Genomic DNA, 14,619 nt, shown 5'->3' with positions numbered 1-14,619 from the left:
GAAATACCAAGATTATTCAGGTTGAAGGGAGATGAGATTTTGGATGGGAAAAGACTGGAAATGAGCGGTACTGAGAAGCTAGGGAGAGTCTGGTGCCTTGTCCCAAATGGCAGCTCTTCACGTTTGCTGTTAGTCTATCGGGGAAGAATCAATTCTGAACACATAATTTTTCTCTGTCTTGATGAACTTGAGAAGTATTTTATGTTGATGCACAATATTTGCATCCTGAGAGCATATAGAGATTGTCACAAAGTGGGAGCTGCTTCAATGTGCTGGGCTGCCTCCTCTTCTGAGGAGAATCTGCAGAAAAGTTATCAGCTCCTCAAAGTCTGCGGGAGAACTGCTGCTAATTGGAAAAACAGATGGGATCTTTTCTTTATTTCCGGAGGAGGAATTGGAGAAAGATGCATGACTCTGTGGAATTGCTCAGTTCCAGCTTAGGGAGTTCCCCGGGGACCTTGGGTAGCTGGAAGGAGGGATTGGGTGAGAGGAGCTGTCTAATTTATGTTAAATATGTCTAATCATGTTAAAAAATGTCTTTTTGTGGAACATAAGCCTCCAGGCAGGTTCGAACAAAGGAAGCATCTGTAGTTGTCTGTGAGTAACTAGTACTGGGAAAAGCGTAGTCAGATACGTAGTAGTCAGCAATGTGTCAGGTTACCTGCTTCATCCTCCACTATGTATTTGAGGTAGGATTCAGCCACATAAATAATTACTGTGGTCAGTCTCAGGGGTTAGCAGGGATGGGTAGAAGAAGGCAGGGTAATAAGGGGTATTTCTGTAAAAATCCTGAAGATTAAATAGCTCAAATCCTTAAGCTCCAGGCAGAATTGCTCTGTGTAACTGTTAACTGTAGTATACTTGTAACCAGAAAGATGCTAAAGCAAGCATAGGTGGTGGTATAAAATTTAGGTGTAGGACAAAAAGATTATAATAGGTTTTTTCTGTTAGCGGAAGTAGGAGATTCTTCCCGTGCAGGATTCGGAATGCTGATAAAATAGGATCTCTGTCCTTTCAACTCTATGAGCTAAAAATTACCAAAAGTAAACTGTTTTAAATCAAGCATTTTTGGTGTTATCACATAGGTTAAATGATATGTGGACAATTGGCCTGCAGGATAGAGAGCTAACATGCTGGGAAGAGGTAAGAAGCTTTAATTTGAACTAACACATCAAATTTTCTTTTTTGTTTTCATACACAATTATTTAAAATCTCCTATGCTGGGTTATACTGCTCTCTCTTCAGAATGTATTTGTCACACAGCTGAAAAGAAACAGTTCAAATTTGATTTTTGTGTATTTGGAAAACCAAGCATATATGAAAGGGATTTTTTGCTTGTGAATCTGTGAACCGGACCTAGACTGCCCATGGTGGCTTTGCTATGCCCCCTGTAAAAAGAGACTGCATTTCCCGCTTTAGCCACTGCCATAGACGGGGAGCTTTGCAGGCTGGCTATCAAGATCAGAGTCCTGATCCTTACAGGATCAGGGGCTTTAGAAATGTGGCCTCTCATCCTTTTTATCCATGGTAAAATTAGTCTGTGCAGATGTGTAAGCACAGCATTAGTTGGTTACCTGTAGCCAGATTTACAGGGACTTGGTTGTCTGCACTCGTTGCTGCCATGTGGCCTGTCTGTCTGCTGATGTATTGCATGGTCCTGCAGCACGCTCAATGCACGTAGCTGTGCGCTACAATAATACATTTTAAATTTTGAATTTTGTTATCTTTCAGATTGAACAAAGTGGTGAAATTCCTCCTTCGTGCTGTAATTTTCCTGTGGCTGTTTGCAAAGACAAAATGTTTGTTTTCTCTGGCCAGAGTGGAGCAAAGATTACCAATAACCTCTTTCAGTTTGAATTCAAGGAAAAGATGTAAGTGTAGACAGTTAAGTTGCACAAAATCCACGTAGTACTTGACTACTTCGGTTGAGAAATGCACAGACTTAAGGGTATTGAGGAAGAATACTGCATCTTATGATGAGGAAGGGTAGATAAGAGAAAATATGGACTGTTTTAATAAGACTTTGTTGTTTGCCATGTTCATCCGATTGGTCTTTTTCAGCAGATGAACAGAAAGCTTAGTAGATTCATTTTAAACAATAAGCACAAATGTTAGTGTATTCAGAATGGGATGCCAAATATTACCTTCCTAAAAGTTGTTATATGAATTAAAACCAGATTAAAACCAGATTAAAACCAGACAGAAGTCCTGTGAAATACCAGTTCACAGTGAAATCACTGGGAAATGTAAAATGCATATTATCTTTTAAAATCTGGAGTATTCAGTTTGAGACGTTTGGTGTGATTTGCTCAAAGTGTCGACCATTGCTCTGAAAACGTGGCCCCTCTGATGGGGGAAAAATGCCAGAAAGTGGGAATACAGACGCACCCGTCTGTTCTGACAACCTGGTCTGTCTAGTTACTGGCTGAAGTGGAACCACACCTGAAACAACAGCTAACGGCGTCCATACCTTGGCTGAAATTGTCCTATCATAGGGAATAAGCGATGCCTTATCAAAATGGGATACGGTATCAGAATGGTGCCCTTTACTTAGAAGGGTTAGCTGTTAAAATGTGTGATAATAGATCACCAATTCCTTCCCAAGTTGTGGTCTTTGAGCTGCTGGGATTTACATAAATACATCTGGGTTGTGGAACCATGTTGCCTTTATTACATTTTCAGTTAGAAGTTTAGCAACACGGAGCTGACATAGGTGTCTGAGAAATCTGCAGGATCAGTCGTCGTCTGTGCTCATGAGGTTCAATAACTACTGTAATAGAGCTCCTCTTCTTTAGTCTTACAATCTGAGAGCTAGAAAACTTACTTTGCAGAAAAGAATTGTAAAAAAATATACTGTTTCATTTCTAATGTCTTAGCTGGACACGAATTCCTACCGAGCACTTACTTCGAGGCTCCCCTCCTCCTCCACAGCGAAGATACGGCCACACAATGGTTGCATTCGACCGGCATCTCTACGTGTTTGGTGGTGCTGCAGATAACACGCTGCCCAATGAGCTTCACTGCTACGACGTGGACTCTCAGACGTGGGAAGTTATCCAGCCCAGCCCAGACAGTGAGGTAAAACGTTGAGCTCTTGTTTTCTTCTTTTATGCTCCATCTTTTTTTGACCCATTTTTGCTGTCAAGCTATGGACATGCTTTTGACAAGGACATTGACTTTTAGTTAAATAGTAATAGCTCCTTCCCACCAATGGTTAAGCAGCTGAAATATTGTGGGCAACAGGCTTTAAAAATTAGTCAGTGTTGAAACATGTAAAATTTTGTTTAATACTGTTTAAAGAAATACCATAAAACAATTGTAATTCAAGTTTTGAGTCAGTCATTATCTGACAGAGATCAGGAATGGATTCACTGTGGACCAGTGGTTGTGTGGTTGGCTGTGTAATGCTCTTGAAGCAGAATTCAAAGCTAGACAAGGTTTTCATTGTTTCGCTGTAACAATGCCTGTGTGCATAAAATCATACAAATTCTGTAATTATACAGAATAGCATTTCCCTTTTAGATCAAGTGTAAAATGTTTGCTTATAAAGGTATGACTGTAAAATAATAATAGAGATCATAGTGAGGCCTAGAAATGTCTCTTTTGAACATACTGGCATTAATAAGATATATAAATTAAAAAACGTAGGTTCTTTACGTGAACATAAAAAGACAGTAGACCACCAAGGGCCAAGTAAACACCCCAAAGGAGAAAATGTTAAAAAAAAAAAAAAGATGCTGAGCGTGTTAATATGTTTCTTTTGGGCTACTCATTACAATGCAGTGATTGTGTGATAAAATGTCTACTTATTTTCATAGCACACTCATAGATGCCATCTCTGGGATAACCTGGTATTTCAGGCTGAAGTGCTGAAGGTTCGCATGGTTTCAGTATGCGTGTCAGTTCACATTTCAGTAAATGTGGTTTCAGTGGCCTCTGATCATTTTATTCCCAGAATGCACAAAAAAGTAGGTTTCTTGAAGCCTGTACTCATATGCGTATGTCCTAGATTTAGAATGGTTGCGTTGACTGTGTTAGTTAATTTTAATAGATTTGACCTTAAGCCATGTTAAAATACTTCAGCTGATTTTAGAGCGTGTTAGCTGATCTGCAGGGAGGAAATACTTGATGTTTCTGTGCTGTATAGAGAACTGTAGAGATTAAGGTTACACCTTAAAGAGATTAATTTTACAAGAATTAGGATTGAATGCAGATTTACTAATTTTGCCAGAATTGGTGTGACAGAGGTGCTCACATCCTTGACCGTTGCACTGTATTTTAGTTTGTTTGCAAAGACATACAACTCAGTATTTGATGAACAGGAAAATACCACTTACCCACTGCTCTTAAATTAACAATGCCTGTGGGCCTCATTTTGAAAAATTATTTGACCAAAGTATTTCATGGTATTTCATGAAATTAATAAAACTGCATCTCCAACTTTTTAAAGATACAGTTGCCTTCGGGAACGTAGATCCCGTTCTGTTCTACCAATGTTATCAGTTGACACTTAAGGCTTCCTCAGTCATTGGTTCTTCGTGATACGATTGCTTATCGCTTTCAGGAGCAAAAGTGCTCCTGACGGTGTTATAAAACAGCATTAGTACCTGACTTATCCCCTGCAAAATTTCAGTTCAGATTTCAGAGCTCTTTTCTTGGGCTGTCTGTAATCCCAGGCAGATGTCTGTCTGTTAGTTGCATGTGTTGTATTTTGAAGTTTCTTCCACAGTTATGGCATCTAGAGACTAATTTCATAGAAATAGGAAGTGAGATTGAAGCACTGTTGAAACACGCGATAGTAAATTTTCTTAAAGACTGATTAACTGCAAGATCTGAGAGACTTATGGCGTTTTAAGTAAGTTTTAAATTATTTTGTGTGTTCTGGAGTGATAACTAGATCATTTCTCAGAATTGTTTTCCTGAAGTTTCTATGAGCTTTTGGCAAAGACTTTTAACAGTGGCAGTGAATCTCTAATACCATACTATTCCCAGGCCACTCTGAACTTGAAATTTCCTTTCTTATCCATATCTGAGAACAAAATTATTCACATTAAGTTGAAACAAAGTAGAAGACAATGGGCGCAATGCTATCTCAGCACTTGAAGAATTCTGCTTGTGTGTGAAGTGGTGGTGACCTCTGTTACTGTGCAGCAGAATAATCTATCTTGGCTTTTGATAGAGTTGGGGTTTTTTTTCTTTTTCTAATGGATGGATTGTGTAGCATATGTTCTTGTATTTGTCTGTGTTACATGATCTTAGAAATGCTGCATTACAGCTTTGCTTAACAGCACTATAGCTAGGTTAACTTTCATACTTATTGTCATGTGATGCATTTCCTTAATTCTTTCTTCTTTTGGACGTTTAGGATTGAGTGGGTAAAGCCTCCAGAGTACAAAATAAGAAGGTTTGGTGCTGACTTAGCTATTAATTCAGTTGTGATTTTTACAGTGCTTTGCAAAAGAGCTTTCTTATGCTGAAGGAGAGTGACTGCTGCCATTCCAGTCCTTCTTCTCGTTCTCTGAACTAAGACTAAGCCAGCCCTGAGAAGCTTTTCAGAGTGATCCAGGTAGTGATTTGGACTTTTCAGGCCTACGCATGCCAGTAATAGAAATAGACTGTCAGGCAGAAATGGTATTTGTCCCTGCTACCCTGTTACAGGCAACGTGGAAGGTGACAAGTCACATGAGACTGAAGAATCTCGACGTTTTTACCCGCAGAAGGTGGCACAATATGAGCATTAATAACAGTGGTGCAGCGTGAGTTCCAGGAAGGTTGTAGAAGCAGTTATTGAGGACAAGCAGCAATCAAGTATCAGGCGCTGTAGGTGCACTGAGACAGTCTTGCATTTTGTGCATGTTAGGTAAACAGGTAGACCAAAAACTGTAAACAAGTCTGGTGATGGACCTGTGCTAGTTCTCTGTCCAGGTCTCTTGAAATTGTTGACAGTGCCTCACTGTGCCATGGAGGATGGGAAAACAGCTTAATAAGTAGAAGAGGGGAAACTAAAGTGGAACAGGTCAGTACTTCAAAAATAAACCAGGAACTCCTATTTTATACTTTTAGGATGTCTCCAAAATGAAAATCAAGACATGCTTTCTGAACCACACAATTGCGATCCATAGCTCCTTATACCTTTATCTTGATGCTATAATATATGTACATATATATTTTACAGAGCACAAAGAGCTGTTCTCCATCTTTACTGTTAGATAATCTTCACAGTTAGGGGTTCTACTTTTCTCAGGCAGCTGGAGGGATATCACATCTGAGTCCATCCCTGCCTGCATAACACTGCCAAAGCTTCCTGAGGTGCTGGGCTTCCTTTATACAGGGCTATCAGAGGATTCTGAAATAATTTAAATATATTTTCCTATTTCTTTATTGGCCTCAAGTTTTCCTATTGAACTCAAAATATCCTTGGCTTTCTGAAGAAGGTTGGAACACCATAAAAAATCAGCAGGCAATGAGAGGGAAAATGCCCCATCTTGAACAGTTGCTTGCCAGCAGACAGACAGACAGACAGATGCGTGCACACAGCAGTTGTGGTTTGTGCTACAGCAGAGGAGTGTATTGCAGGGAATGGCAGAGGAGCTCAGGGTCTGGGAGGGGTGCACATCCATTTGTGACACAGTCACACAGAGTCAAAAGTGATGTCTGGAAACAGCCACTGCCTCATAGAGGACAAGGTGTTGTAGGAAGAGGAAGAAAATTCTCCTTCCTTGCCATGCTTAGAGAAGGTCACTGCATGGGATAGTTAAAACGTCTGTGGATCGCTCCCCTGTTACCAGGCAAATTACCATCCAACTCCCCAGTGACTGCAGCTACTAGCGAGCAATCTGTCTTGCCTGAAGTTACAAGAGAAATCTTTAAAACATGGCCTGTGAAATATTTTAGTCTCACAATTAGGCCTTTCAAAGCCAAGAGCAATAAAAATTTCTGACCTTCAAAGCTCTTAATTTTTCTTTTAATAAGCAAAAAGGGAGGTTAATGTGTTGGTAACCTTCTCTGGCTTACTTTGAGGCACAGTTCTGGATTTCTTCAGATGGATTACAGTGACGTGGTTTGTGGGCAGCTAAGAAGGATTAAAGGACTTACTCATCCTACTCTGGATGAGTCTGCCACAGTCTCCCTGTGCAGAGATCAGTTACACCCGTTGAGGTATCTTCAGGCAAAAGAAACATGTTATTATGTGAACAAAACCCTGAATTCCTGCAGTGAGGCCCTTAACAAGATCTGCCTTCAGATGTGGTAAGTGTAGTTGTCAGGGTACCGTGTTCTGCTGGAAGAGATAAAATTTAGCATTTCACAGTCCAAAGAGAGAAGACTGATACTTTTTATGTTTATAAATAATATGTAGTGTTCAGACTTGCATCCTGTTTAGAAAATATTTTTTTAAAATTTAGGATTTTCATACCAGTGACCTTTTCAAGTTTGTGCTCAGTAAGCTGGAGAGAGACATCTTGAAAATGTTAGTATTTATAAAAACCTGGTGATCAGAGTAACTGTAGTTAAAATTGTTGCACAGCTCGATTTCTGTTTGTCAAGTCTATGTTAACATCCTTTATTACATGCTTTTACGGAATTCTCCCAGAGAAAGCAAAATGCAGGCATATGTGGATGATAGGCAGAAGGAATATATTTCTGTAGCTCACTTACCAGTAAGAAATCAGAACAATACAGTATTAACATGATTCACATTAAATGGGTATAAAGTTGGATAACTGAAAGATGTGAAATATGGTTTTGGATGAGGAGTAGTTACTCTGCTTAGGTCCTTTAGAGACTGGTTCTTGTTGTTGCATTGCTATAAACTTTTGTCAACGACCTTGAAAGAAAACAGAAAATCACAGCTTTCCCCTAATATTTACTAATTGTCCAGAGTTTTGCCAATTAATGATTAAAATAACAGTCCACTCAGAGTGATTTGGATTTCTTCTTAAGGTCAGCCCAAACAATACGTATTTCAGTATGTATGTAAAGTATTAAATCTGAGAACAGGGTGTGTGGTCTCTGTTAACAGTTTCCCTTACAGTATCCCTGGAAACAATGACTTAAAAACTTCAGTCATTGTGGGTAGCTGAGACAAGCTCCCTGTAATGTCAAATGGCTGGAAGTGCTGATGATATTCTTGGCTCCAGAAGCTGACTGAGGGTAGTATAATTTAGTAACATAAATACATTACCCCTGTGTTTATTAGATAGATCTTCCAGTATAATCTCACCATCTTGTGTTCACAAATCAAGGAGGTTATTCAGAGAAGAAATCTGAAAATTATTAAAGATTGAGAAACACGGTGACCAGCTATGAAGTGTAGTCTCTTTTCGGGAAGGTTTTGGAAATTAATTCTTCACTGGGCTACCTGGGGAACAGAGGCTTTTTAATCTATTGGTAAAAGATAAAGCAAGATCCTGTGGCTTAAAGTTGAAACTAGAAATACTCAGACTAAAAAAGAAAAGGAAATGAAAGTTTACAAATTGTAAAGAATGAAGGTAATGATTCATTGGAACATTTTATCAGAGCTTTTTAGTAGATTATTCACTACTTCTAAACCAGAATTTGGTATTTTCTGAAAAGAAAGTTTTCCTAAAAGAAGGGTTCCATTTCAGTACTACTTCAAGGAAGTCTTGTAGGTTGTTTTATGCAGGAAATCAGATTGAGATCCCAGAAGTGCTGTTATAGTAATTTGATTTTTGAATACACACCATGGTGCCAAAAAGAAGCAAATGGTTGGTCACCTGATTTTTGTCATCTGTTGTTAGATTGCAGATCCTTTGAGACACGTTCATTGGATTTGGCAATACTTGCTCTTTAAACTGTGCCTAATCCTCTGTGATGAATTATACATTAACACTACTTTTGAAATTTGCAACTGATATATTAAAATCATTTTAAAGGAAAGAGAGTTTACTATTAATACAGTAATCTGTAAATAAGTTACAGATTGTCTTATATTCTGACTTTTGCAGTGATAACAGCACGTGTTTGAATGTCACTGTTAAAGAATTAACCTCCCTGTTTCCATGCTGTATTCTCCAGTGAATGTCAGATGGAAAACATCTCATCTTCAGTGTAGAGCAGAATATCAAATGATGTCCACTGTCCCATCCCCTATTAATCACATCCAGAACTGCAAAATCTCTAGAAGAGCTGATATCACAGCAAGCTTACTCATATTCATGACTTTGCTTTTGTACCTAGTGATTTATCCTGTGTTGTAGGTTTTTTCATCACGGTCTTCAATTTTCTATCCTCCACCACAATCCATGACAATCCCTCTTCTGTATTAACTGCTTCGTATGAGGAAGTGGTACTTACTGAGGTGATCCTCTGCTTTACACCATTGTTAAGCTATAATAGATGAATTTATGTTGGCAATGCAGTTACGACGATCTCAATAAATACATTGCAGACAAAATGTTTTCGACTTGTTAACAGTAGTGCGATGTTGAAGATTTCATGAGAAGTCTTGAGAAGTCTCTACCACTGGAAGTCTTTAAGAACAGGCTAGATGAACCTCTCTCAGGAATGAAATCGATATTGTTGACTCTACTTGGGGCAGAGGAATGGAAATAGCCTTCAATGAGGTCCCTTCCAGATATCCGTGATAGATTTTTAATTCCTTCTCTTCCTGTATGGTACAATCCGGAAAATAAGAGGGAACAAGGAAGGGCTAAATTTCCATCTTAGACATAAATTAAATTTCCATCACAGCAGAAGCTAAGCTGGGCTTCCAGACCTGGAGTATGTCAAAGAATAGGAGGAAGTCTTACAGTCACAAAAGCAGGTAGGTTGGAAAGAATCTCCAGAGGTCTCGAGTCTAACCTCGTGCTCAGAGCAGGTCTGGTTAGGGCAGGTTGCTCAGGGTCTTGTCCAGTCCATTTCTGTGTATCTCTAAGGCTAGAGATCCAACAGCCTCTCCTGGCTCCTCTTCCAGTGTTTGTCCACTGTCATGGTAAAGGATATCTTCCCTTCATACCGAATCAGAATTTCCTGTGCTCTAACTTGTGTCTGTTGCCTCCTGTCTTTCCACTGGGCACCTCTCAGAAGAGTGGCTCTGTCTTCTCTGCACTCCTCCTGTAGGTAGCTGCAGACAGTAAGATATCTCCTTTGCCTTTTCTTCTGTCATGCATCATGTGCTCCAGGCCCTGATCATCTTGGTGGCCCTGCACTGGAATTGTTCCAGTAGGTCAACGCCTTTCTTGTACTGGGGAGCCCAAAATTGGGCAGAGTACTTCAGATGTGGTCTTACAAGTGCTGAACAGAGGAGGAAAAGTCCCTTCCCTCAGCCTGCTGGCTCCATACTTGCTGGTACAGCTGAGGATGCGGTTGGCCTTACTGCGGGATAACAACGCTGACTTCTGTTGATCTTTGTTGTCCACCAGGACTCCCAGGTTTTTATCTTAAGAGCTGCTTTCTAGACATCCCGTCCCCAGCCTGTATCATTGCAAGGAATTACTCTGTCCTGGGGGCAGGACTTTCCATTTGCCTTGACTGAACTTGAGGTACCCATCAGCCCATTCTTCCAGCCTAGATAAGTCCTTTTGAATAGCAGCCTCCAGCATTTCAACCACTCCAGACAATTTGGTATCAACCACAGGCTTGCTGAGAATGCAGTGCCCTCCTCTAATCTTGTGAAGCCATTCAGCATTTCGTAGGAGAGGATCAGGTTAGTCAGGAAAAATTTACCCTTGGTAAATCCTTGCTGACTGTTCCCAGTCACCTCCTTCATGTGGTGGAAGTAGCTTCCGGGAGGATTTGCTCCATAACCTTGTTGGGACAGAGGTGTGGTTGACTGGCCTATGGTTAACTGGATGCTGCTCCTTACAGGTGAAGGAAACCTTTGCCCAAGCTGTGTTCCTAGGTTCATATCATGCCAGATTTTTACAAGTAATAGGTGCTTCATGGATTATAAACAGCACTTCGTTTACTCTCAGGTACCTACAGCCATAAGCTAGGATAGATGAGTCCATCGCCATAATCTGCGAGGAATCACTGTCTAAGGAAAGGCATAACAAAGCCCTTCAGCATTCGCCTTCTCCTTCTTTGTTCATTTGCAGAGCTCTGTGTCTTGGAGTTCACTCTAAAATGAGTCTGTTCCAATTTTGTCTGAAAAGCATATAGATTTTCTGCACCCAGCATGTGAAAACACTTTAAATCCTTAAACCTCCTTGAACCTAATGAATATCCAAAGCTCTGTCTGCCCATCTGTTTGAGTTTTATGCTGTTGCCTGGTACGATAGTGTAGTAGCATCTCTTGAGTATAAACAGCTACCAGTAGCGACATCTCATTTGGGCCTGTTGGAGCTTATGGTTTTCTTCCAGTCAGAGGAAAAATAGATTTTTTTTTTTTACCTTTTAGTTTATGTTGATTCACCAGGTTTGTTTGTTGATGGCTTTAGGTCTTTTTATTTCATTTTGTCTCAGAGTTTTTAGTGGTATTGGAGGATAGAGAGGCTCATCAGTGTTTCTAGATTGTGAAAGAGATCTGAGCGCATCTTCACTGGCTTTGGAGTTCACTGCAGCAGTCAGCTTCCTTCATACCTGCTCATTCATATATGAGGGTGAGGAGGGTTAAAATTTACACAAATATATTTATTCTGTAAATATGAGAAGGATTCTGAGAAGCTGAGAGAATGAGAAAGAAGAGCCTTGAAACAACTGCAGTGGATTTGATTTTAGCTATTTCCTAATATTGCACATAGTGTTGAAATTTCAGTCTGAAAAAACACTGAAAACATTAGAAATGCTTTGAGAAATAAAGAGAAGATAAAAGATGAACACTGAAAACAGCACAAGTAGTCACAGCCTGCAATAATAGTATAGCTAGCATATTCTTCTTAGCCAAGAGAACGAATCTCACTATAAGCAACTTACATTTTTGTAACTGACCCAGATCTCTTGACAGAGGTACAGAAGAGTTGCATCTGGACCACGAATAGGGCCGGCCGATGCTTGGCCCTTGAGGAGCGCATGGCTCTCTGGTGGAGCAGCAGCGGCTGGGTTAGCTCTGTGCACGTGGCCTGTTGTCACGCTGTGGTGTAACCTATCAGCTGTAGAAAACGTTTTACTTCATCATCTTCCAAATGTGTTAGTCAGCTTTGACATAAGGGACAGGTTGTCTCTTTGTGGTGATCCATCCGCCCTGTTTTTTCATCAAGCCAAAACGTGGGACGTCTGTCTCAGGCTGCAAATAGCTGACAGATATTGCCTCTTTGCCACCTTTGTTCATGATCTGCATTCTTCCTACTTGCAGTAAACAAACCCCTCAGCTTCTCACGAACAACCATGGGAGGAAGAGGGCAGACAAAAAGCAATTAATGCTTAAGATTTTAATTGCGGTGTACCTCTGTCATTGCAAAAAACGTAAGAAAACTACACGACTAATTTGTTAAATTGTTCAATCCCAGTGATGGGCCCCAAACAAGATGGTGGTGCTGTCTCTGGACTGATTCTGAATGTTTTGGATACACGGGCACGACCTTTTGGAGCTTCAGCCACATGGGGACTCCTGCTCCGTGTCCAGTCTCTCATGCCTCCCATCTATACTTTTACACGCTATTGTTTTTAAATCTTGTAACCAGGTGTCTCATCCAGAAGTGGCTGAGAGAGTATCTGCCCCAGAAGAAGTTCCCTCCTTGCCCTCGGAAGAATGTGGTTTAAAAAAATCTTGGGATGTATTTGGTTTAGATTTCGGCATAACAACAGTTAAACAACCACCCACAGCAGACTCAGAGGTAAATAAAGAAACAACTTGGAAGTGAAAAAGACTTCAGAAATGCAAATTAAATTTATTCCAGGAGAGAGAAATAAATTCCAGCCTTGTATATACTTTTTCTCCTCCACTCTTTTTTTCTCTCCTTGAAATTTATCTTGAGCCATTTCAGCTTAAGCTGTAATCTAAGAACCATTTAAGCCTTGGCTCTGCACATGCGAGTTCTAAATTGCACAGAGAAAACTGGTATTGACCCCTGAGTGGAAACTATTCATTTGATATAATTTTACTTCTACATTGATTCAACTTAATTTATTAAAGACTTCAAGTGAAGCTTAATGTATTCCTGGTGAGGTTAAAATTTAAATCAATGAGTTTATGTAGGGGTTTGCACAGGTTTAACTAAGTTTATTTTAAAGTATGTGGAATCAGCCCCAGAGATGGTGCTCAGGGCTGTAATCTCAACTGTTTGAATGATTGCTAGGCGCTCTAGCACAGGGAGAAGCAACACTGACGCACAGCTTTGTAAGTCAAATCAGAACCCTGACGAGCATCACAGGACAAACTCAATTTGTGCTGTCTAGACAGGATAAGGAGTGAGTTTTGAGCACAAGAAATGGAAAAAAAAAAAAAAAAGACTTCTGAAATACTTGAATTTTGAAAATGATGGCTCAAATGTGGAAAGGTATGCTGAAAGGGAAGCAAAGGTGACTGATGAGATCTGCTTTTGAAAGCAAAGATTCCAGCTTGAAGAGCCTCAGATTGCAAATCTCATTAACCTTAAATAGGGAAGACACTTCAACAGATGAAACAGGGCAGTGCATCTCGGAGAGGGGTGCCAGCCAGATCATCAGAGGTGTCAGGATTGAATCTAAAATTCTTTTTGTCAGGTATTGCTAATAAGGTAAGGAGATCACACTGATTGAGAGATAAGTGTAGGATCCAGAGCTGACAAATACAGTCAGACAGGCAGCGGATCTTAGGCTGTGATTTTTAGCATTCTTGTGTGCACTGGGAGTGAGAAGGACGATAGCCCTTTGGATTCACACATGACGATTTGGAATTGCGCCAGAGAAACCCTTACTGAAATTAGTTATTGCTAATCAAAAGTATAGTTTTGCACAGATTATCTCACCTGCCAGTCTCAAGTTACGTTTGCACAGTGCTGGTTTTAGGTAGCAGTTGTTATTGTACCAGGAGGACTTTACTGGTAGGTATACTGGTATGCCTTTGTTGTGAAGCATACCTAAACACAGGCCTGGCTCTATGGTGTAATGGCTCTGTTTATCACTATAATCCTGAGTGCAATTCTCACCTTGTTGTCTGGAGTATTTACACTGAGGTACGTCAGGGAAGGGTTGCCATCATCTGAAGAGAAGTGAAGGTGTGGGAGGAAGCGTCTGGTGGACAACAGGATTGGGAAAGCCCTTGTGAAAACAGCCCTTCTCAGCTACCTCTACACAAACACAAGTGGCTTAGGAGACAGGAGGAATTAGAAGGTCATGCACAGTTGCAGAGCTATGACCCTGTTGGACATGGTGAGATAGGTCACACGACCAGAAAGACAGGCTGGGAAGGTGAGGAGAAGGGGTTGTGCTCCATGCGAAGCTTTGCCTTGGGATGGGTGGTGAGCCAGTTGGGAGCTCATGGGTAAGGGTCAAATGATAGACCAACATGGATGACACTGGAAAGATTTTAGCTTCAAGTGAAACAATATGCAGCAGGAAGAGAGTGCTGACTTTTAGCAATTTAGAACATGGCCAAGTCTAAACGGAGTTGCATGGGACTGCAAAGGGACAGTGGTCTTACCAGCAGGACTTTGGAACTTGACAAGGTGAAACACTGGGAGAAAAGAGAGCGAGAGGACATCAGAAGAAAATTGTCCAAATAAACCACTGACAGATTCA

The 14,619-nt window shown here is 40.5% G+C and overlaps 1 protein-coding gene across 2 annotated transcripts in view; it reads left to right on the top strand.

Moving 5' to 3' along the window:
- Positions 1-14,619, top strand: part of LZTR1 (leucine zipper like post translational regulator 1) — a 37,292-nt gene that overhangs the window by 3,862 nt on the left and 18,811 nt on the right. Inside the window, exons 7-10 of one of the 2 annotated variants that reach the window (XM_072844951.1) lie at positions 1,086-1,143; positions 1,732-1,871; positions 2,877-3,078; positions 12,582-12,734. In XM_072844951.1, the coding sequence (XP_072701052.1) occupies positions 1,086-1,143; positions 1,732-1,871; positions 2,877-3,078; positions 12,582-12,734 (553 nt within the window). The remainder of the gene's footprint in view (positions 1-1,085; positions 1,144-1,731; positions 1,872-2,876; positions 3,079-12,581; positions 12,735-14,619) is intronic. The other variant, XM_072844952.1, reaches the window with a different exon arrangement.

This window comes from Ciconia boyciana, chromosome 23 (genome assembly GCF_034638445.1).
Source record: "Ciconia boyciana chromosome 23, ASM3463844v1, whole genome shotgun sequence".
Lineage (NCBI taxonomy): Eukaryota > Metazoa > Chordata > Aves > Ciconiiformes > Ciconiidae > Ciconia > Ciconia boyciana.
Note: the sequence above shows the minus strand (reverse complement) of the source record. Positions and strands in the feature narration are given on the sequence as shown.